The sequence below is a fragment of the Aedes albopictus genome, unplaced genomic scaffold (assembly GCF_035046485.1).
Source record: "Aedes albopictus strain Foshan unplaced genomic scaffold, AalbF5 HiC_scaffold_126, whole genome shotgun sequence".
Taxonomy (NCBI): Eukaryota; Metazoa; Arthropoda; class Insecta; order Diptera; family Culicidae; genus Aedes; species Aedes albopictus.
The window spans coordinates 33,321-58,496 of NW_026916658.1; the positions used below are offsets into that span (position 1 = coordinate 33,321).

The window sequence follows — 25,176 nt, forward strand, 5'->3', positions numbered from 1 at the left end:
GTTTCTCTTTTGATTCTTTCTGGAGCTCGATTTGAATAGGTCGTATGTGCTTTTGTCGATATAAAAATCGATCAGTTTATTTTAGTCATTGTAGCAATATGAAAGATATTTTGCAAACTTTTGATGATGGAACAGAAAGCCTGTTTTGTGAGGATTCTGCTGTATGTATCAACCGGCGATTCACTGTACTGCGTTATACTTATGACACACATGTGATACAGGAATCACTGTAAATTTGCGCTTGAAATGAGTGCCACATCGATAATTCTCTCCGTTCAAGTCAGTCTTGTTAGAATTTTCTTGACAGTGAGTACCGTTGTACGTGTATCACACTCGTATCACATGTCTGTCCGGGGTATTACTGATTTGAAAATAAATACACGAATGAAAAAAATACACAAAAATGCATCAATACACGATAAATTGAAAAATGAAATAAAAATACGCCACATTCGAAAAAATACACCAATTCAAAATAAAAATGCAAAAATGCTCCAGTGCACGGAAAATGCAATAATAGTTCAAATTCGATTAAAATGCACAAATACGGTAGAATTCATTGTTCAATACACGAATTCGGGAAAAATACGTTGTTATTGTGAAATGACATGGAAAATTTAGCAGATGTTGATGTTTTCAAACACCGGGACTGGACGCCTGACGATTCCTGAAGCGGGGAAGGATCCAAACTTCCGGAACATTCCTGAGCACAATCCTTCAACAAACTCAACAAAGTAGCAAAAGAGCAATTGTGTTGAGCTTATGCGAAGATTGCCGATCGTGATGCTGGAGGTAGAGTTTTCTAGTTTCCCGGATTACATACGACAGGAATCACTCCGGAGAATGATGGAAGGAAGGAAGAGGAATGCCTGCAGAGAGTATTCGGATATTTTATCCAAAGCAAGGGATAATGATAGTTTTCTCCCGAGATTGCTCCAAAGCAAGTCCAACGCATATTATTCCCTGTGAAATTCCATCGAGGATTAATTCCAGGTTAATTCCTAGGGAAATTCCTCCGAAGATTTCTCCAATTCTTTTTGTTTTGGTGTGAATGTCTTTCTTCTTGTAGGGAATTTCTACTAAATAAATTTCTCCGAAAGATTCCTTTAACAGTATTTTTTGTGGTAATTCCCTTGGTAATTCCTTTAAGAAGATTTTTTACAAAGATTGCCCCAAGAATCCCTTACGGAATTATTTATTTTCTTTTCATTTCATTCACATTCGTTGAGATAGTCGGACCGGGATTTCCAGTTGTGCATTTAAGGTTATCCTCCACTAAAACTGCTGATGAAATTCTTTCCGGTGCCTATTCAGCTATTCCTCAAGATAATTTCAACGGTTGCTTCAAGAATTCGCAAGGCACTCAATCAGAATTATGTGAGGTGTATCCCCAGAAATTCTTTCAGTAATTTCCTCTAAAATTTCTCCATAAATTCCTTCTTCGATTCCTCTGGGAACTCCATCTTTCAGATTCTTTAGGAAGTTCCTCCATAAGTTGTTTTAGAGATGCCTCCTGGGGTTAATCCATGAAATCCTTCTGCAGTTTTTCCTAGAAAAAAAAAACTCGGGAAAGAATCAAGAGAAATTTGCGCATAAATCCTATAAGACATCCCAAACTCGTTCTCAGAAGGGATCTATTGAAGGAATTTCAAGAGAGGAATTCTGGAGGAGTCCCAGAATGCGCTTCTGGAGATGTCTGAACAGGAACTCTTGGAGGAATCCCTTAAAGAATACGTGGAGAATACAGAAAGTATTTCTGTATGAATCGCATAATCAACTTTTGGACGAATCCGCGAAGGAACTACTGAAGACATTCTAGGCTAGATTCCAGGAGGAGCTGACGGGGGCATCACAACAGAAACTCTTGGAGGAATCTCAGAAAAAGTTCCAGGAGGTATCTGAGAAAAAATGCAGGAATCCCAAAAAGAACTAGAGAAGTCCTCAGTACCGGAGGAATCTCAAAATCGCTGCTCAAAATAAACTTTTCCTACTTCTTTGTTTCCTCGAATCTTCGGTCAGGAACGGTCGTCAGTTTTGTCAATAAGAGTATCGCCACAGGAGTCCTCATCGCTATCCTTATTATACCACTCCTTCTGGGGTGCTATTTTAGGTTAGCACCCAATCTTCCCACCAGTGGTTTCTATTTTGAGTTTAGGAACTTAAAAAACATATTGATTTTCCACCGTGCGTTGCTAAAAGTGGTCCTCACTTTTTATCGGACGTAGTACAAACTAAAACAAATGAAATATGTCCAAAATTTTGATGAATGAACGAATGAATGAACACAGACAAACAGACGTCTCGCTCTACTCAATTCTAATCGTTTTATTTTTAACGGTTGGTTTGAATATTGTGGATTTCGCAAATCGCTCGCAGGCGGCGCTCACATAATTTTGGTTCCTGTTTGACGTTCGCTCACTATGTACCGGCACTGAGCGGTTTGCGAAACATAGCGTGATTGGCATTGAGGATTATGTTTACATCACGATAATTTTAAAAGAAATCTGGCGATCGATTTGAATAGGTCCAATCTACATAGGAATCACAGCAAACATAAGTCCTATTCTAATCGAACGCCAGAAATTTCTTTCAAGTAATTTTGCTATTGAAAATCATAGTCGCGGAAACATATTCGCCCAATCTAAAAGGGCTGAGTTTGGCCATTCATAAACTAGGTGACAATAGTGAACGAATGTAAAACTTAAACAAAAGCGCTTCGAGCGCCACAGATGGACAGTTGGCCAACTATTACATTTTTAAATAAACTGTTGAATCGGTGTACGTTGGAATTATTAGAGTGATGCGTCTGTATGTTTGTGATAGGGTTCTGGGAAACATCCAGTTACGCAAGACAAAGTGCATCAATATTCTCCTCTAGTTTTATTGTTCCACTGCTGCTTATTTTTCACACCACTGCTCAACTCACTTCACCGCAAAATGTAAATAAAGAAAGTTACTTTACACAAACCATCGGAATAGCAACTCAGTGCAAGATTTGAGCGGGTCCCCAAATGTGGAAACCCATCGCTAATCCCATATAGCGTCCTTATTTTTCATCCCCGTTTAGATACCACCGGTGTGAACATGGGTCCCTATTTAGGGCCCGGAAATAGGGATAGGGACCCAAATAGGGACGCCCGTGGCGGTGCTCTAAATATTGCTTTTTTTGCACCGTATTCGACCCCCTGCAGAAATTTTTTGTCACACCACAATATGTTCCCACCAGTTTAAGCATACATTGGTTCGTTTCGCTGCTAGAAAGTTTAAGCATCGGTTACACTTTTTGGATGGTGCATGGAATAATCGGTTTGTTTACTTGCTACTTTGCTTGGTGTTTGACGTGTGAACAAATATTGCTTTTTTTGCACCGTATTCGACCCCCTGCAGAATTTTTTTGTCACACCACAATATGTTCCCACCAGTTTAAGCATACATTGGTTCGTTTCGCTGCTAGAAAGTTTAAGCATCGGTTACACTTTTTGGATGGTGCATGGAATAATCGGTTTGTTTACTTGCTACTTTGCTTGGTCACAGAGAACAGACATCCAAGTGCAATCTGAATTGTGTGTAAAGAATTATTTCATCGGCAACACAAGTGGCAATCTGGTGGCGCTGCAATCGGCGAGTTTCTCATACTAATTTTATTCACCACTTGAAATGTTTCAATTCACCACTGACTGTGGCAATATGACGTTTGGCGGCGCTAGTGTTTTCGACGTATATTGGTTTGAAACCTAACTCAAGTAAGGATTCAAATCCTTACACAAGTTTCTGAACTTGTTTCTAGCCTGGATGTCTGTTCTCTGTGGCTTGGTGTTTGACGTGTGAACAAATATTTTAGACGATTGAACATTTGCACGGTAATCTATAAAGCAATGCAAGATGCAATATTTTAGACGATTGAACATTTGCACGGTAATCTATAAAGCAATGCAAGATGCAATAATGTTTGGGATTTTGATAAAATGCAGCATATTGACATAGCCCCAATTGCAAAATGTAAAAATCGATTTAAAATACACAATTGTTCGAAAAATGCTCAATTATTGCATCAATACATATCAATTCCATTTTATTCCAAAAAGTGCAGAAAAATGCAAAAATACAAAAAATACAAATTAATGCACCAAAAATACACCAATTCGATTTTCAATACACAGGGCTGCATCGAAAATACATGAGTGAATCGCCCCTCGGTATCAACTTTGCTCAATTTTAACGGTTCTCGCTATAATAAGCGAATCCAACTGATCGAATTTTTAATCGACAAAAGCACATACGACCTATTCAAATCGAGCTCCAGCTTTATTTGTTCAGAATATTTAAAATATTAATCACAGAGAACAGACATCCAAGTCCAGTTCCGAAACTGTGTACGGAATTTAACGGCCATTTGAAATCGGCAACACAAGAGGCAATAGCGTGGCGCTGCAATCGCTTAATTTCCCATACTAATTTAATTCACCACTTGAAATGTTTCAATTCACCACTGACTGTGGCAATATGGTGTTTGGTGGCGTTAGTGGTGTCATCATGTATTGGTTTGCAACCTTACTCAAGTAAAGATTCAAATCCTTACACAACTTTCCGAATGAAATTTGTTCTAGCCTGGATGTCTGTTCTCTGTGTATTAATTCATAACCGAAATCTCAACCCAAAAAATCCAAAATAGTGGTTTCGCAGCGCGGTGTCACGAACACTAATGCAAATCTACTGGTTGAACATATGCCCATTTGATTTTGCTGGGAACAGCTGATCTTTGTTTACTATTTTCAACCAGTAACTCAGGTGGTGTTCGTGTAATGCAGCGTGTATGTACACGCAACACCACTAAAAGCAGAAACCACTATTACTAAAAGTTTTAATGACCGGGAACTATTTTTAAAAATTAATTAAAATTTTGTATGGAGAAAGTTTTTTGATCGGGGATCCATCTGCTCTGGGATCCATCTGCTCTGGGATCCATCTGCTCTGGGATCCATCTGCTCTGGGATCCATCTGCTCTGGGATCCATCTGCTCTGGGATCCATCTGCTCTGGGATCCATCTGCTCTGGGATCCATCTGCTCTGGGATCCATCTGCTCTGGGATCCATCTGCTCTGGGATCCATCTGCTCTGGGATCCATCTGCTCTGGGATCCATCTGCTCTGGGATCCATCTGCTCTGGGATCCATCTGCTCTGGGATCCATCTGCTCTGGGATCCATCTGCTCTGGGATCCATCTGCTCTGGGATCCATCTGCTCTGGGATCCATCTGCTCTGGGATCCATCTGCTCTGGGATCCATCTGCTCTGCTCTGCTCTGCAAACAGCAACAACAGAAAAAGCAAAAATGCAGTGAATCCGCAAGAAGCTGCACTACAAAATCAGATGCACTTCAGCAACTGAAGTAGCAGAAGGGAGCTGTGAGACCAACAACAGCGCTAGCAAGTACAGAGAGAAATGTAGCAGCAGTGGCAGTGGCTCTGCTCTGCTCTGCTCTGCTTTGCTCTGCTCTGCTCTGCTCTGCTCTGCTCTGCTCTGCTCTGCTCTGCTCTGCTCTGCTCTGCTCTGCTCTGCTCTGCTCTGCTCTGCTCTGCTCTGCTCTGCTCTGCTCTGCTCTGCTCTGCTCTGCTCTGCTCTGCTCTGCTCTGCTCTGCTCTGCTCTGCTCTGCTCTGCTCTGCTCTGCTCTGCTCTGCTCTGCTCTGCTCTGCTCTGCTCTGCTCTGCTCTGCTCTGCTCTGCTCTGCTCTGCTCTGCTCTGCTCTGCTCTGCTCTGCTCTGCTCTGCTCTGCTCTGCTCTGCTCTGCTCTGCTCTGCTCTGCTCTGCTCTGCTCTGCTCTGCTCTGCTCTGCTCTGCTCTGCTCTGCTCTGCTCTGCTCTGCTCTGCTCTGCTCTGCTCTGCTCTGCTCTGCTCTGCTCTGCTCTGCTCTGCTCTGCTCTGCTCTGCTCTGCTCTGCTCTGCTCTGCTCTGCTCTGCTCTGCTCTGCTCTGCTCTGCTCTGCTCTGCTCTGCTCTGCTCTGCTCTGCTCTGCTCTGCTCTGCTCTGCTCTGCTCTGCTCTGCTCTGCTCTGCTCTGCTCTGCTCTGCTCTGCTCTGCTCTGCTCTGCTCTGCTCTGCTCTGCTCTGCTCTGCTCTGCTCTGCTCTGCTCTGCTCTGCTCTGCTCTGCTCTGCTCTGCTCTGCTCTGCTCTGCTCTGCTCTGCTCTGCTCTGCTCTGCTCTGCTCTGCTCTGCTCTGCTCTGCTCTGCTCTGCTCTGCTCTGCTCTGCTCTGCTCTGCTCTGCTCTGCTCTGCTCTGCTCTGCTCTGCTCTGCTCTGCTCTGCTCTGCTCTGCTCTGCTCTGCTCTGCTCTGCTCTGCTCTGCTCTGCTCTGCTCTGCTCTGCTCTGCTCTGCTCTGCTCTGCTCTGCTCTGCTCTGCTCTGCTCTGCTCTGCTCTGCTCTGCTCTGCTCTGCTCTGCTCTGCTCTGCTCTGCTCTGCTCTGCTCTGCTCTGCTCTGCTCTGCTCTGCTCTGCTCTGCTCTGCTCTGCTCTGCTCTGCTCTGCTCTGCTCTGCTCTGCTCTGCTCTGCTCTGCTCTGCTCAGCTCTTTGGCTTGACTTGAAACAGCAACAACAGAAAAAGCAAAAATGCAGTGAATCCGCAAGAAGCTGCACTACAAAATCAGATGCACTTCAGCAACTGAAGTAGCAGAAGGGAGCTGTGAGACCAACAACAGCGCTAGCAAGTACAGAGAGAAATGTAGCAGCAGTGGCAGTTGCAAAGCGCATGGAATCTATATCTATAGCAATCGAAGGTGGAAGTCATGCAAACTGCAGCGGACGAGATCCGTGAATTTGGCGCTATGAGGCATAATGTGCACAGGGACATTGCGGTCCTCAGCATACAAAAAGCATATGGAGAGAGTAATGGATGCAAACGTGCAGGTAAAGCCATGAGTCCCGAAGCGACTATCCATTGTAATAATTTGAACAAGATTACCTCCGAGAAGTGAGGTTCCGAGTACACAGATTCAAATATTGTTGACGATGGATGAAATGAAAGACCAACATCTGTTTGGCACTAAGGAACTGATGAACGAGGCAGTGAATCACGTATCTGGACCCATATATGGGTTATAACCCATTAGAATAGTCCGCTATGATCACAGCGAGACTATCCCCTGTATGACAACCGTTCGGACACAATAAATTGTTAATACGTGGTTAAGGAATTCTAGCCTTTATTAAATGTTATAGTCTTGCTATAATATAGTCATTGCAGATCTCAGATCGGACATTTTAACACACTGTAATCCTAAATATAGGCAATACATCTCTATCCCATGACCAATAGCGAATTAGATATGTCATGACGTCAGTTGAGCTTGACGAAGCACTACACAGAACCTAAAATATACGGAAAGAAACGAAAAAAAAAATCCCCCGTCCTCCCGCCCTCACCAATCCAAATCCTCGGGCAGTCCACCGGGGTAGTCTCCGGTCAGGCAGGCCGTGCAGTGTCCCACCTTTTCCGGATTGCTCTTGCGCATGTTCAACTGCACAGCCTTCCTCAGTCCATCCACGCTCAGATAGGCCAAACTGTCCGCTCCGACGTACTTGGCCAGTTCCTCCGGGTTCAACTTGTTGCCGATCAGTTCCTCCCGCGTCGGAATGTTGATACCCATGTAGCACGGATACAGCAACGGTGGACTGGCAATGCGGATGTGCACTTCCCGCGCACCAGCGTCCCGAAGAAGCTTGATGATCGGTCCGATGGTGTTGCCTCGTACGATCGAGTCATCGATCAGCACCAGCCGCTTGCCGGAAACGTTCTCCGAGAGAGCACCGAACTTCTTCGCCACACCGAGCTGCCGGAGCCGCGTCGAAGGCTGGATGAAGGTACGCCCGACGTAGCGATTCTTGCAGAGCACTTCCGCAAAGTGAAGGCCAGTCTGTTGAGGGAAGTTGTTAGAAACTGTTAACGGAGAAGATTGTATTCTACGGTTGTTACAAGTTACCTCTCTGGCGTAACCGTGGGCAGCAGCCGTTCCCGATTCCGGGACCGAGCTCACGATGTCCGCGTCTACGTAGGCTTCGCGAGCTAGCTGTCTGCCGCACTGCAACCGCACCGAGTAAACCATCTGACCCTCGAAGATGGAATCCGACCGAGCGAAGTAGACGTACTCGAAGATACAGAAGGCGTGGCGTCGGTTCTCCGGACACTCGACGATGTCGATCGTTTTGATTCCTTCGCGGGTCAGCTCAACGATTTCACCCGGTTGAACTTCCCGGACGTAGCGTGCTCCGATGGACAGGAATCCGCAACTCTCGCTGGAGATGACCCAACCCTCGGCGGCCAGCTTGTCTACCTTTTCTGTGGAAGAGAGTTATGGAAAATTAGTCCAGGGAAAGTTGAGATTTTTCAACGATGTACCTTGTCTGTAGGATCCAATGCTCAGCGGGACGATCTTTCCAATGCACAGCGGTCTGTTTCCGTAGGGGTCTCGTACTCCGTAGATTTTGTCTTTCAACATGATGACCAGGGAATAGGAGAGAGGAGCCAACTGCATGAGGTGCTTGATACGCGCGGGCCAATCCGGTCCATCATCTTCCCCATCTGGAGGATTCAGGCAGAGGGCCTGAGTGATCAGCTCTGAATCACTGTGCGTCGATAGGCCAACACCTCGGGATAAAACATCCTTGCGCAAACTCTCACAGTTGAGCAGCTCGCCGTTGTGAGCCACCGCCAGCACTCCATGGGCAGTGTGGACTACAAACGGCTGGCAGTTGACCTCTTCGGATGCCGCCGAGGTCGAGTACCTCGTGTGGCCAATACCCAAATTACCCTTCAGTTTCTTCATCGAATCGTCCGTGAAGATATTGTTAATCATACCCATGCCCTTGTGGACGTTGAAGTTCTTGGCACATTTGCCCTCGCTGGTAACGATACCAGCCGATTCCTGTCCTCGGTGCTGCAGGGCTACCAACCCCAAGCAGATAACCTGCGAGATGTCGATCTGCGTAGGCCATTCGCCTGTCGCGATCGCTCCGAATACTCCGCACTCGTGCGTTAACCCGGATTCGGCAACTCCGCGGCCCAGCCGCTTGCCGGTTAGTTTGTACTTTTCCACTGTGCCATCATCGTCGGCTGTGGGAACACGTGGCACTGTGAACGCTTTCGAATTGAGCATTTCATCCACGGCAGCGTGGTCGGTTGATCGCTGCTCGCCTACTTTGTCTACGGGTTGTTGATCGTCTGCAGTTGATCGCGACGTAGACGTCAACGCAGTCACAGATGACGGCGGGTCCATTCTATGCGAGAAAAAACGATGGATGGAAGAAGACACAAAAGAAGCATCAATAACGATCGAGTCTGATTCAATATGAACTATGTTGTGCATCATCGAACTCCATGCGGACACGCTGCAGTTATTGGAGGAAACCATAGTCGGGCGAATACGATCTGTTATCAAGCCTAGCTACTGGAGCATCACCACAACCCTACAACTGTACACATGCCGATTAGCCGTTGCCGGCAATCGCCACATCGCGAGATCTTGTTTTTGTTTGTTTACAGGGGCAAGATTACGCGACAAGAAGCGTATAGTTTTTGCTATAGCAACGGGCACCCCACGGACGGGATTGAAAAACATGTCTGCAAAAGTAGCAAATAGCAAATGCATCAATAACAAGCGGAACGTTTCTACGGTGCCCTATCGCCACCAACAGTAAACAGCCCCCAGTATTGGACCATGGAGAAACGGTTACAAGTGCAGCGTTTTGTTCAGCGCTGTACGCGCTTCGAACGTCATCAACGAATCAGGACGCAGCCAAGTGATACTGTCATCAGAGAAAATGGGCGACCATTTTGAATTTTCTGCAACTGTTGTTGTTGTTGTCGTGCAAGATTGCCAATGCGTAAATCGCCAATACGAAATTATCGAGAATAATATTTACGTGGCATTCCGATCTTCGCAGATCAATAAAATCCTAAGCTTAAGTTCTAAAAATAAGTTCAATTATCATCCATTATTCTACGTCACCACTTCCAAAACGAAATGTTTTCGTAAGTCGTTCGTTCCTACAAAGACTTCACAATCAATCGCGCGAAGAATTCCAGCATTGGGCAGATAAGACCGGAATCCTCCGAATTCCACTGTAAGTACCGTTCCTATCGAATCGGAATGGGGAATTTATGCTACGCGTGACCTTCAGCATGAGTAATACATAAAATGTTCTGAGACCGCGCGACTCGCTACTACCACTGATTGTGCGTTCTAAGTAGGTCATTGTACCTCCGGGTTTACGTGCGTTTAGATTAACTAACCATACAATGTCTTGTTTTTACGATCGTTGACATGGTGTTCCCCTTTCTCCGTTAAGTAGTCACCTTGGACTACTGATAACTCCAAGTTGACCAGCTAATTTTCAAGGCCTATGGCAGATATAGCGAAGGAGTTTTGTCAAGTTAAATCAAGCTGAATGGTTTGTTTAATTCAAACCAACCGGTTTATCAAACTTAAAGTCAAAAAGATGATCCAAGTATTTCTCCTGGAATTTGTCAAAGTATTCCATAAAATCCTTCGAAAAATCCTCCATACATTTCGCCGAGCAATCCTCTTTATTTATTTTTCCAAGTAGTCCTTCAGTAATCAAACCAAGTCCGAGAATTCCTTAAAAAGTCTCCCTTAGAAGTTCATCCAAGATTTCCTCCGATAAGATTTTATTATTTTTTTCTCCAGAAAATCCTCTGAAAATTCTTCCAAGGAATCCTCCATGAATTCCTTCAAGGAACCCTCCAGGATAACCTCCGAGGATTACTCCAGAAATTGTTCTGAGAAGTCCATCTAAAATTTTCATAAGGTTTCCGTTTGAAATTTCTGTAAGGACACCGATAGAAATTCTTTCGAAAACTTCCTCAAAAAAGCCTAGAATATTTCCTCCTGAAAGCCTTTTAGAAACTTTTTCAGAAATTTCTTCAGAAGATTTTAAGAAACCAGTTTTTAGAATTTCCTCCGATAACTTTTCTAAATTTTTCTCCTCTAGAAAATCGATCAAGAATTCTACCAAGGAATCCTCCACAAATTCTTTCAAGGTAACCTCCAGAACATCTTCCGAGGATTGCTCCGGAAGCTGTTCCAAGAAGTCGTTCTATAATTTTTCGCAATGATGTCATCTAAAACTTCGCCGAGGACTCCACTAAGAATTCTTTCCAAGATATTTACAAAAATTCGTACATGATATTTTCTTCATGTATATTTCCAGAAACTTTTTCAGGAATTCTTCAGAAAGTTTTCCCCATGGTGTTCCCAAAAAACATTGATTGATATTTATGTACAACAATTCTTCCAGATTCTCGTAAGTCCTAGTATTTTCTCCTTCAGAAGCTCATCTGATATTTCCTCTGATCATTCCTCTAAAATGTTCTCCTTTAGAAAATGCTCTGAAAATTCTTCCATGGAATACTCCAGGGACTCTCCAGAAAAACCTCCAAAAATTGTTCCAGAAATTGTTCCGAAGTCCATTAAAAAAATTTCCGATGACTCCGCTAGAAAATCTTTCCAAGATATATAAAATCCCAAAAAATTCCTCCAGGGATTCTTTCAGAAACATTTTTAGAAATTTATCCAGTAGATTTTTCTAAAGAATTTATCGGTGGATATTTACAAAACTTCGTCCGGACTCTCGCAAAACATTAGTCTAGGATTCCCCCTTAAATTCCTAAAAGGACGTTTTTTGGAATTTCGCTAAGAATTCCTCGAAGGATTCTTCCAGAAATTTCTCTAAAAAAATCGTCCAAAGAAATTCATCCAGAAAATTTTGTTTATTTTCAAACTTAAAAAAAACTTTCAGAAGGCGTCCATGAAGCAATCGAGAAATTCTCGGAAGAATGCCTATTGAAAATCCACGAGAAAATACCGAAAGCATTTCTTAGAAATCACGGAGTTATTACATGACAGAATCCGAAAAAGTATTCCTAAAAAATAGTGTTCATCCTCGAAGGCATCGATGGTTTCGGGTTTCGGTTTCGTGGAGGTAGACTTCCGGAAATAATCATTGAAGATTTCCGAAAAAAGAGTGAGAAGAACATTTAAAATTAAAAACTATGGGAAAGTCCCTACTTTAAGGAAAATGTTCGTCTTAGTTTACCTCTGGAAGTTTCCCAACGTTTTTCAAAACTGGAAATATTGCAAATTCTACAGATTTTTTGCAAGGCAAAATACATATGTAAATGTGGCAACACTGCCCTGGTGCCGAGTGAAGACATTTGAAAACTTCACCTGGCATTCCTGATTGTCACTGATATCTTTCCCAAACTGTTGCCATTCAGGAGATAAAATTTTCTGACAAAAAAAACTTATCTACGGTTTCAACTAATATTGCCAACTAAGAATTACCAAGGGTTTTGGGTTTTGGCTCCTCCAAAACTCCATGTGGGTGGTCACCCAAAGATCCTTCAGAACTCTTCCTTTGAAAATGCCTGCAGTGGTAGTTCGTCTAGAGTTACCCCAACCGTTCTCTTTCAGGAGTTATTTTCAAATTTTTTCTGGTGCTCCTCAACGATTCTACCAGAAATTACTTTAGGAATTTTGATGGTCAACTTTGTGGAATTATTTCAAGGTATGTATCAATGGATTCTTCAAGGATTCTCTCTTGGTTTCATGTAGGAGCTTCACCAGAAATTCCCTCTATGAGTTCCCTCGACAAATTCTTTCAAGAGAATATCTAATGGAATTTCCAAATTAATAACAGACGAAATAATACATCCAAGAACTGCCTTCAAGAATCTCCAACAGATGCTTTTCCAAGAGTTCAAGGATTTCCTGATATGCTTCAAGGAGGTTGGGTCACAAAATTCGACGTTTTGGCATTCGAAGTACAGTCACAGAGAACAGACGTCCAAGCTCATGTAGTGCAGTTGTGTAAAGCATTGCAACGGTTGTTTTGAAATAACTGGGAATGTGGCCATTACGCGGCGCTGTCAAATTTAGAATCGGGGTACAAATTTGCCGTTGTTTTACCTTTTGGCGCTAGTGTCATCAAGCGTGCACCCTAGTATAGTTCCACCAAGAGAATGTGTTGGTTTTACTTGGAAAACAATAATTGAATTCTTGTTCAACTTGTTTCTTATTGAAAATAATGAAACTAATTATCAATGGGTTACTCAAATTTTGTTGCTGGATTAGTGAAATAATCATAAACATCTCTTTATTTAAGCAAATACAGCTCAGAATCTGAGTAGGAAAATTTAAAGGTGCGCTAGTGAAATATTTCTTCAGAAAGCGCCATCATGGTATCGAAACAAGTTTTTGAGTGGGAAAGTCACCGTCGTTGTCGCTACTGAGCTTGTTTTTTCTTTACACAAGATTTTCAAGCAATTTTGTTCGAGCATGTTCGTCTCTAGGATAGGATGTGACACCTGCAACTTCTCTGTCTAATTTCACAGCTTGCTGTCTTGTTTTTTCGCGTTGCTAAGATTATTGGTCCCCAAATTGGTCTCTTTTGGGCTGACTAGTTGTCGTATCCTATCCTAGGTTCGTCTGTTCTCTGTGGTACAGTGGGACAAAAGTAAGGGCCCATATAGCCGAGGCGGTAAACGCACGGGTATTCAGCATGACCATGCTGAGGGTGACGGGTTCGATTCCCGGTCGGTCCAGGATCTTTTCGTAAAGGAAATTTCCTTGACTTCCTTGGGCATAGAGTATCTTCGTGCCTGCCACACGATATACGCATGCAAAATGGTCATTGGCAGAGGAAGCTCTCAGTTAATAACTGTGGAAGTGCTCATAGAACACTAAGCTGAGAAGCAGGCTTTGTCCCAATGAGGACGTTACGCCAGGAAGAGAGAGAGAGAGAGTGGGACAAAAGTGTTCTAAAATGGCAACTAATTATCGCGGCTGCTTGCGATATTCGAACAAGGCCATACTTTATGGGAAAAAGTACAATAAATCGAATGGCGTTAATTTTATTCATCGCAAACGTTGGTAAGTGTCCGTTTTGCCCATTTTACCCTATTTTACCCCGAAAAATGCTGTTGTACGAGGTTTTGAAACATTTCCATCTGGTTGCGGTTAAAAAAAAGCATTGTTTTTCTGATGCAAAATTAACTGAACAAGGGAGCGTCCATAAATTACGTCACGCTTTGAGGGGGGAGGGGGGGTTCAGCAAAGTGTGACGATCCATACAAAACTTTCAGAGGTTCCATACAAAAAGTGTGACATAGGGGGGAGGGGGGTTGAAAACGACCAATTTTTGCGTGACGTAATTTATGGACGTTCCCCAATAGTATGGAATTAATTTTACAAATAGTGAGGATGGCTGAAAGTACTCATTTTGCCCCATTTTACCCTAATTTTTACTAAACAGTACGTTTTTGACATTTTGAAATATATGCAACTGATTGTACATAGTCAACCAACTTATGTTTTTCACTGGGGAAATCTAGACCAACATTTGAAAAGGGCGTAACAGCCATTTCAAATTTCTGCTTCTCCCGTCCCTCCTAGGCTTACCCCCCATTATTCATGAAATCTTTTACCAATAACAGATAGATCTGACTCCCCTCTATCTGTTAACGGGAAATGTTTGCATAAAAATATTGAAATACGCCCAGGAGAGACGGAACAAGTGAGAATTTGCAAGGGTTGTTCCGCCCTTTTCAAATGTTAGTTTAGAAATGACACTTCCTTTGCTAACCGGAAAAAAATCACATTAATCCGTTGCTAACAGTAGTTAACCGCGTCTAACTGCTGCTCAGTTAGCAGCGGTTAGTGACGATTAGGAATGGATAAATTCGGATTTTCCGGCTAGAAAAGAATATGTCATTCCCCTTGATTTTCCAGGGAAGATAAACAAGGTTGTGTACCTGGTGTGATGATTAGAACACTTGACCATCATGCCGAGGACCTGGGATCGAACCCCACTCCCGACAAACTCACAAAATGTGAGTTCTTCCTTCGGAAGGGAAGTAAAGCGTGGGCCTAGGGCTAAAAATCTCGTTAATACAGATAAAAAAAAAAATTCAAATAACGATAATGACTGAAAATGGCAGTTTTGCCTCATTTTACCCTATTTTAGTCTTAAAACTGTGTTTTTGGATTTTGAAATATTTGTTAGTGATAACGGATAATCAACCGTTATTTCTCTGACACAGTGTTTACCACGAAACACAATCGTTTGAATTTTATATTGCCCCATTTTACCCTAATTTGTTAGAAAATACGTTATTCAGGATTTTTAAATATTTGTGGCTGATTGCGGCCAACCAGACTTTAACATTCTGCTGATGCAGAATACCAATTACCAAAATACCAATCCTTAAGGAGCAAGATGCTCTGCATTTCATTCAATGGCATTGGTTGGAAGCAGTCCTGCAAAATATCAGTCTCAGTGCCTGTTTTTCAGCCGAAAATGAATGACTGCGGCGGTAGTTTTCAGTTACTCGATGTGAGAACTGACAGAGTCCGGGAGCTCCATTCGTGAGCGACCCAACAGGATCAATTCCCAATCATCCACACACTACTCATGCTGAAAGGCCATTCGTCTCAAGCGGTGGCTTGTGAGAGTGAGTGCCCTATACGCTACCACACGGGTGAAAACACTCAACTACAGAAAATTGAATGGAAATTTAGCCCTATCCGCTCTCGCTTTCAGCACGCTGCGTGCGAGTGTGAGTACCTATTTCATTTCGCTCCCGTGTTGCTGATCGGAAAACAACAATGACAGGAAAACCAAAACGGAGAAAATGAAAAAAGCAAAATATCGCTATCATAAAGGCCTGTCGAAAAATTGCAGCACTGGTTGGAAGTGACCATTTAGTCCCAATTTATCATACTGTACATTGAAAAATTAAATCAACATGGACCATGATTATAAAAACTCTTATCTTGCTTTGAGGCTCTTGTGTTCAACCGACGGTTCTCTTTATTCACTCCTATTATTATATAAATAAAAGATTGGTTTCCTGAAATCAGTTGCAAATATTTCAAAATCCTGAAAAGCGTAATTTTTTGTAGTAAAATAGAGTAAAATGGGGTCAAACGGTCACTTTCACTCATTGCCGTTAAATAAAACGTATACCATCTTGCTTCTTCGTAAGTTCTGTATTTGAAAAATGTAAGCTATTTAGTCGCAGTGACTTGCAATTATATTTTAAATAATGAAAAAAACAGCATTTCCAGTTTAAAATAGGGTAAAGTGGGGCAAAATGAGCACTTTTAGCACTTTAGAAATTTACCCATTGGAAATACTCTTGTGTGGTCAAGAAGCCACCGAAATACCATGAAGCGAAACGGTGAAGTCTGAGGAGACCAAGCTCTGGAATAGTGCGAATGAAAACGCCAGTTGTACATGACGAACGAATGCTAGAACCTCTTCGACTTGCAATCGCTGTTCCGGACGAAGAAATTGGCGAAGTGGCCCGATTCAAGGCATGCATCGTAGATATGGGCTAATGGCCCACGGCTATACATACATAGATATACGGTGTAGACTTTGACGAGGTTTTCGCCTCTGTCACTCGACACGCTATTTTAAAACACTTTTGGCACCTTCTGGGAGAGACAGAATTTTCTGTGGCACTTAAGCCTCAAAACAACCTGGACATAGATGAGGAGGTTCTCATGCGTCAGCAGGCCCGGATTAAGGATTGTGGGGGCCCGGGGCCCAAGCGGTTGTAAAGGCCCCTCGGAGATACAAATGCGATGAGCAATACAATTTTTCTTTGTTTTTGAGCATGAGCAGTATTTGAACCAACATTGGTTTTTGTGGGGGCCCCTAAAATGTGGGGGCCCGGGGCCCTGGCCCCCCGGCCCCCCCTTAGATCCGGCCCTATGCGTCAGCCAGCATACGTATTTCACGGCCAGGAGAAGAAAGTCTGAAGATGCATAGAAAACTTTGCGGTTGAAAACAATCCGCTTGGTGCTGGAATCAGAAGTTGTTCGGGGTGTTGAAGAGTATGTTATTTGTTGCCAGTCTCTGCTAGTGTTTGTTCATCGTGGTCAGGATCTATATCATCAGCATTTACTTCAACGATCTGTTCGTTGCCTGCGCAAGTTAGGCAGAGATTAGGCGTATCTACGAAGCTTAAAGAAAACATTTGGAGATCAGCTAACTACGCGAAGCAAAGAATTTTCTGGGTCTGGAGCTACAGCGAGAACCGTACAAAGTCTAAGTGTCTACAGTATGAGTGTCAAGAGCTACATTGGTTGTGAAAGCTAGACCATAGACTAGACTGCAGAATGCAAAGATTGTGTGTGTGCAAGACCCGCATGCAAAAAAAATATTCCCGTTAGATGTACGTGGATCATCACGAGAAATGATTTTTTTCCCTTAATCCTAGTTTATCTAATTCCGATTAAAAGAAGCTTCATTCACAGACAAACAGACGTATCACTTGGAACAAAATGCGATAAAAATCATCGTCACGCAAACATAATCGCCCAATGCTAATTACGCTGTGGTACGCAAACCCACTGAGTAGATGGCGGTAGTGAGCAAACGTCAAACAGGAGCAAAAACGATGCGAGCGCCATGAGCGAGCGATTTGCGGACTACGGAATATTTGAATAATCCGTTAAAAAGGGAAACGATGGGAAGTGAGTAGAGTGAGACGTCTGTTTGTCTGTGTTTCATTCGTAATTTCTACGTGATATTCCCATTCAAGTTACATATTGCCATATGCATGCTAGGTGATTGTCTCGTAGCCAGAGAAGAGAATTGTCAGACAAAAGAGATACAAAAACAAACAACAAAGAAGGTGCGGCAATAACTCTCTATCCTAACTAGTAACAGATAATGACATGATCTCGAAAATTTTTGTTGGAGACAAAACGAAAGCTGAATTTGTTGCATACTTTCCAACTCGTGAATAATCGATTATTATCAAACCAAAATCGAATTTGTTTGATGGTAGATCTTCAACAGCTTTGCTGTGTTTACCGATGTGAAGTTACCACACAAAAATCGCAATGCAAGGTAGTATGATCTTTATTCTATTCTGATCAAGTTGTGATAAACTTATGTCACATTGGATGGATTGCCGCAACAAATGTAAAATGCGAAATTGTCATTATTGTTGCGCGATGGACGGATTTTGAAACACTGCTCGTAGCAGTTTGTGTAACGTATTGATGCTACGTGACTTTCCAATGTTAAAAAACTATCAAAAAAACAACATGGCACCGGACATACTTGCAAACCTGGATGTTCCTCGCGATTTGCTGGATATTTTTACGAAGCGTAAGTTATGTACTTGTGTTAATTGTAAAAGTACGTCAAACAGTAATATCAATCATTACAGAGTGCGACATTGGACTTTACGAGCTGTTGATGCTGTCTCTGCAGGATTTAAAGGAGTAAAAGGCCAACGGGAGTAAATTGGTCGTACGAGAATCTTTTTGAACGTATCACTTCGTGGTGGAAGCGAAACGTAAGTTCTCGTGCGTACAATAAATATTTAGTTCTCAAATAAATGATATTTGTCGAGATATTTGTATTGCATCTAATTGCAGAAATCACAGATAGCACAATTGGGTTCTTTAGGGGTATCCGGATTATTTCATAATCGGATTCTCCGCCCAAAAATTAGTCGAAATATAAAATTTCATAATTTTTGGAGTCCTTGAACTATTTTTAAAATGCATTTAAAGTTTGTATGGGGATATTTTTTTGTTCGGGTCGAACTGTCACTTTATCGATTGAACTGTCATTCTATCCACGAAAATCAAAACTGTTTTGTTGATTCCACCATCAAAACAAAGGTGTTGAAATTCAATAAAATTACGTTATACTTAGAAAAATGAGTTCTTTCGATTAGGCTATAGAAAAGAGCAATATTCTATTCACTAAACAACCCAATTACTGCTCAGCGGATGCTCGCTTCAAGAGCCATTGGACGAGCATTTTAAAATCGTCACCGAAATCATTCTGCATCCTGAACCCCAACCCGAGGAAGACCAAGGAGAATCACAGCAGAAGAAAAGGAGGAATTGCGAGATAAAAGTACCGACGTCGAAGATAGCCAGCCTGAACCTCTGATGGAAGAAAGGGTACACTCGCCGTCGGACCAATTGAATACTTCGCCACCGGAGAAAACCAATGCAGTGGCTAAAGACGTAAATAAACATTCATCCCCATGTTGCGCAGTCGTACCCAGATCAGCAATCGTGGTCAGATAGATTAAGTCTGATTACACTTAACGCTGAGAGGCTCAAAGGATTCCTGCTTTCGTTCGAGAAAGGCAAGGATATTTTACGCAGATCGGGGAACTCTCCGAGTCAAAGCAGCCTATTTTATTACACCAAAGACTGCTAATAACAAGACAGACATCTACCCTCTTGCTCCATATACTCTGAGAACTTCAAGTACACTAGCGCCGCGAACGACTCCCGGAAACAACATTATGAATAAGTGTGCGTGAGATGCTACAGCTTCCGTGTACGTATTTGCATGTACACGCACACAATCATGTTTAATGTTCCTGTGAATCATTGAGGGCGTTTCAGCCTTGTCGCCTGCGACAGGGTGGGAGCTGTCTGTCTTGTTATTAGCCGTCTTCGGTTAAACCGAAATCTGCGTTCTGACGACTTTGAAAACAACAGCTTGGTCATAACAACATTATTCAAATCAGAGAAGAAGGTATGAAGCTGTTTGGTTTGTATTTATATTAAAATAATCGACAACAAGATCGGCAACCTCAAGCAAAAGAAGCGGAAGGAAGAAGCTATAGAGAAGATGAGCACGTGAAGAAACTGAAACCCAGTTCAGCCCCACAAAAGGTTCAAGCGATAAATGAAGGAACTCAGTGGTTGATCGTAAACGTGCATCCGTGGCCAGCAGGCCTATGTACAAATAGTCAATGAGCTTCAGCTTCAGCCAACCACTCCTGCAGAAACACAAATCGGTAGCTAAATTATTGCAGAAGTTTACACACTACAAAGATTAATTCGGATAAAAATTAATTAAGTGTGTATGCTTTCATGTAAACCTACACACTTAATTATTTTCGCCGAGGTCATCAAAATAAATTGCCGAGAATCCAACAGCTGAGAGCTCGGTAAAAATCTCGGTAAATGTTCAAACTGCCGACTGAATTGCAAACTAGGAGAAGCTCAACTGTCAATCTTTGACGAACACATCGGTAAAGCATTGCCGAGAATTTCGGCACTTTATAATACCGAGATTCAGTAAATTATTATTTTCTAATTGGAATATCAATAAGAAGAAGAAAAACAAAATAAAATGGATAATAAAGTTTTGTTATCTTTTATTCACGCAGAAAAAAAAATTTAGTACTAGGTCTAGAAAATCCTACATATACACGCTTCTGTGCGAATTTCCGTGGAACACAAGAGCGATTCGGGGAATGATTCAGAAGCTAACAAACCGCACCTTTCTTTTTGGAAGAACCGCAGCGTTTCTTTTCCCAAGAAATTACCAACTGGAACGTAAAACAAGAGCCACACATATTTATAAACACCAGTATCAGCTAACACAATTTATATAAAAAAAAAACAGTAAAATTACTTACCAGGGTGTAATTTCTGCGATGATAACAGCTTCCTAACTTTTTTTTATATTCTTTCTGGCAAAGATGGCACCCGGACCCGGTATCAAACAGCGCGTGTTGTTCTAAGTTTTTGACAGATGCAGTTTACCGAAACTCAGCAAAAAAGTTCATTTGCCGATTGATCTTGCAAAATATATTGCCGAGATTCAGTAATTTATGTGAATTGCTGAATTTCGTTAATTTAAGTGTCAAATTTTGGATGAGCTGTCAGTTTTTAACGACATTCCGGCAAAAATAAGCTTTACCGATTGAGTTTGTTATTTCACTTTACCGAGACCAAATTTGAAGATTAAGTGTGTAAGGTGATTATTTTTTTTTTGATGATTGCTTTGATCGAGTTGGTTTGTCGGCGAAAAAGTGAATAGTGAGCGTGGAAGATTCGGAAGTTTGCTTGCCGGGAGCTGGTTAGTTGGCGAATTCTTTCGATTTTTTCCGGTGTATCTTGTTGGACGACAACGAAGTCAGACACAAAAACCCAGCTGAATACCTATGATTATCTGGTGAGTTTGTTTCTTGTTGTTCCCTTTTACATATGAAAATATTATGTCATACTTGGGGAATTCGGGGGTAGCTCAAGGAAGCTAAATGAACTGCAATGTTCGTGGGGCAGACTTTTGCCGCGAAAAAACAACCATCATGTTGTTGTTCGGAGTTTTCAGTGAATTTAGCTTAGCCTGCTACAACGTTCTTGTATGAGTCTGCAGCCATAGATAATCCTTGCGCTGATGGTGGGTAAACAAAAGTCGTTTGAACAAGAACCTCTGTGGGCTGACTATTGAGAAGAGTGTTAGGAGAGATTAGGAATACAACTGGTCAGCTCGCATAACCAAACAGTGCATCTGCCATAACAGAGTAGTGATACGTCAATGCTTTAGTGAGACAAGGGATAGTAGTTAAAAATGTTAGGAAAAAACCTAAGCCAAAGATTGTTTTTCATCGATTGGCTGACCGAGCTCAACTAAGGCAGACGGAGATGTCGGATGATGTTCAAACTAGTGCTGTGCTGATGATAGAGTATCTCTGGGCGACGGTTATAAACACATGGATGAGAAGATTTATGCAAACATCGGTTTAGCGTTGGATCTTTCACAGAAGATAGCAATTTTTTGTTTGATATTTTCATACGGAAACGATTCCGTGTGAAAACAAACCTATCCTTCTCGGAAGTGGAAAAGAGAAAAACGTCAGATAGCCTTATAGCTGATAGATAAAGTAGAAAACCTGTCAAATCGACAAGGATTTGGACACAAGCATGGATATTCACAACCTTTCACAAAAGAATCCCGAGAGCAATAACAAATAAACACGAAATCAAAAAGATAAACATGTAGTCCTAGTTTGACGTTAGAAATCAACCTTGACGTAGTCGGATTCGATGAAAAATATTGGTTTTTTTAACCTGATGGTCAAAAAGTTAAAAGGCAACATGTGAATTATGAATTTTAAAAATCAATAAATTTTACATTCAAACTAAAAAATACCGTCAACCGGATTTGTAGCTGAAGCGTGAGAGCTCTACGTTTCATCACACCACCACAATTACTATGACACTGATTAGTTGCATACTTAGTCTCGTATTGGGCAGCAGATATACGATTATTAATCTGCAAAGTTCATTGAAACTTGAAGATGAACCATTAGAAGAATTAATTGGGGAAAAACGGTCGATTGCCACACTCTAGTTTCTACGTGATCTATCTAGGGCCATGATTAAAACCTTCAACCTTCATTGAGAAGAAATATTAGTACTAGATCAGATCTTATCATACCAATCTGTAAACCACATTGAGTGCTATAGCTTTATTGCACTTTGGTTGTTATTGAATAACTACTTCTTGCAAGCACGGCGTGGTTTCCACCAATATGAGGATATGTCTACAGGTCACGTAAACCACTGGGAACTTGTTTCGGTTCACAATTCACAGGTTATAGCCCTTAATCAATGGACTCACTTTTTCATTGAACAAGCTAACGTTTAATTGGAATAAACAATTAAGCCACGTCTCATTATTCTCTCCAAACCCAATTTGCATGCAACTAATTGAAACAGTTCATCGTTCACCGCAACGCACCACCATCGACACTACCTATCACTCAAGAGTGGCCTTGATCTGTCAGCCCATCTATCAAGAGAACACGATCGTAGGTCGTTTAACTAGTCCAATCTGCTTCGCACGTTCACAACAAGAGCTCTATAGAGTTCCTTCCCTCACCAGAGTACATCACTTAACCCACCAATGGTTCAAGTTTTGAAATTTTCGAACGTCTCAATTTTCTCCACTTATGCTCAAAGTCACACAGATTCAAACTCGCCTGACGCTCACGTGTCGCTGAGAGGTTACCCCCAAAATATTTACAAAGCAGGCATATTTCAAAAAAAAAAAATGGTTTTGCATCATCCACTCATATGCAAATGGTTTTCAACCATTCAATCGATACACAAAACTAGTTTTACCTCTGTGAAGAAACTCCAAAATTAAACTCCAGATACGAGCGATGATCACGTACGTCTTTTTCTCTCTTCTCGCGTCCAAAATCCTTTTAAACTAATGAAAAAACTGCGATCTCTATCTGAATGAACAAACAAAGCACCACTCTTGATACCCTCGATCTTCACTTAACCGAGTTCAAACTGACAATAACTGATTTGTTCAAATCACTCTTAACATATTTAACGTGATCTACCCATCATCGACCCGGCTTCAGCGGTAGTCAGTCAGGACGATCATAGACGTGCACGCTCATTCTCTGCTGATGCCGATCGGCCCTTTTACCTCCAGACAAGAGAGAGGGAGAGAGCGCACGAAACGGAGATGTTGAGTCTCTCACAGTGATTTCCTAAATCACGTGCCAAACGATTCAAAGATAACCTTTCTCTCGCAAAATCCGCACTTGCGACCCATGAAATAAATCATTCAATCGCAATAATTTATCATCAAAAGCTTTCCTCCAGGCTATTCTTCCTTGATCTAAGGCAGCCATGTGTTAGTTCTAGGCTTCGCGACACACCTACTATGATTCACACTCACACAAGTTTCATTCATTTACCTATCCTCTCTCTTCTCTAGCTCTCACATATACTCACACACTTCCAAAATGCATCCTAGTATTGGTTTCACACAGTATTGCACTTCTTGCTTGTTTATTCCCCGCCTCTCTCTTCCGCGCGTCAACCTCTCACAACAGTCGCATACCAACAACAACAGTGCGCAGTGGCTTATCAGAGGCAACGGGTTAAAATGCTAGATTTCATAAACAATTTTAAATTATACCTATATAGAGTACGCTTTGCCTGAATCAGCGGAACCGATCGCGATCGAGGTCGCTCGGTTGGTGATTACCCGCAGTACACGACTCTCAAGTTTCAAATTATTATTGTCCCTGTTCGTTTCGATTTGTTGTAACCAACTGGAGGAATGTTTGCCCCTTCGGGATCAAAATTACTACAGTTACAATCACGTCGTCCCTCGGCAGATGGCGACACGAGGTATTGCGAAAATATCGGACAACCGATGCCGGTATGTCGTCAATTGGAAACTTATCACAACACTGCACCACTATCGATCCGTTCTGTTTGTCTAACATTGATCGTATATCACCACCATAAACACAGATATCCAAAACCCAATAATGTTTAATCGAAGGGTGATCGCGTTCCACTATCCATACTTACGGATCAAAATTTCACGATATGGTATGAAAATTTACACTGCACAGTATCACTCGTGCCTAGATTAGAACAAGACGTACCGTTCTGAATATATTCAGCTCCAAGTCACGGCTAAAAAGGCGATAACTATAGTGCCAAGCTGATTAGCACATGGCTTTCGGCTAGGAGTTTTGCGAAACTAGTTTAGGTGGCTTCGCACACACGTTTGGGAGGAAACGCTCGTTGAGGGCAATACATGTTGATAGTTGTAGAAGGATGGTTTGGTAATTCATCATCTTTGCTTCTCCGTGGGCAAGTGTCGGCCACTTGAAATCGGTTAGTTGGGAAGTATTGTAACTGTATGTGGTATCGCAAGGTTTTTTTTCGAAGCAAAACTGTTCCCCTTACTAAAAATACCGTAGTCATGTGTCAAAATTACGTAGTCTTATGCCAAAATCGTTTACGTAGTCTTATGTCAAAACACAAAAGCATTTTTGTAGCGCCAGTAAGAGAAACCCCATAGCTCGCATGGCCAGGAGATTTCTAACGCCTTCCTTAATGAGGCAGCATGAGACTACTGACAACCATCGTCATGATGCTTGCTAGGGGAAGAGCAGGTAAGGGGAATGACACTATCGTTTGTGCACACCTCACAAGATATATCAGTTTTAGATGTATGGTTTGGCACCGAGTTGCTTATAAACGAACTGATATTCTTTAAGCATTTGCTACCCAAGATTCAATGTTGTGACGCTAAGTGGTTCCCCGAGAATTCCTTCAATAATTTCATCATGAGTCGAGAGGGCGATATCGATGAAACTACCAACCAAGTAGAAAGCCTGGGATCAGCCTCTACAACCGCTGGTACACGGGCCATACATTAAAAGCGTCTAGGATACGTGGTCAGTGCTCGGCAAATTCTACCACGAGACTTACCAAGCTTCTCCGGAAACCCGGCGGATTAGCCTCTGTATTCATCAATCAGTACGGTGTGGCAGAAG

The 25,176-nt window shown here is 42.2% G+C and overlaps 1 protein-coding gene across 3 annotated transcripts; it reads right to left on the minus strand.

The window, feature by feature from the left end:
• Window positions 1-7,178: 7,178 nt before the first annotated feature.
• On the minus strand, window positions 7,179-24,428 carry LOC109422143 (amidophosphoribosyltransferase). 3 transcript variants are annotated; one of them, XM_062843269.1, is made up of 4 exons: window positions 24,277-24,428; window positions 8,392-9,269; window positions 7,976-8,331; window positions 7,179-7,909 (listed from the first exon to the last, which is right to left on the minus strand). In XM_062843269.1, exons 2-4 carry the CDS (start codon window positions 9,266-9,268, stop codon window positions 7,415-7,417), a joined length of 1,728 nt encoding a protein of 575 aa, XP_062699253.1. In that variant the 5' UTR covers window position 9,269; window positions 24,277-24,428; the 3' UTR covers window positions 7,179-7,414. The 3 variants fall into 3 exon arrangements, with proteins under 3 accessions (XP_062699253.1, XP_019552328.2, XP_019552329.2); XM_019696783.3 differs by having other exon boundaries at window positions 24,200-24,418; XM_019696784.3 differs by lacking the exon at window positions 24,277-24,428 and adding an exon at window positions 22,982-24,137.
• Window positions 24,429-25,176: the final 748 nt, after the last annotated feature.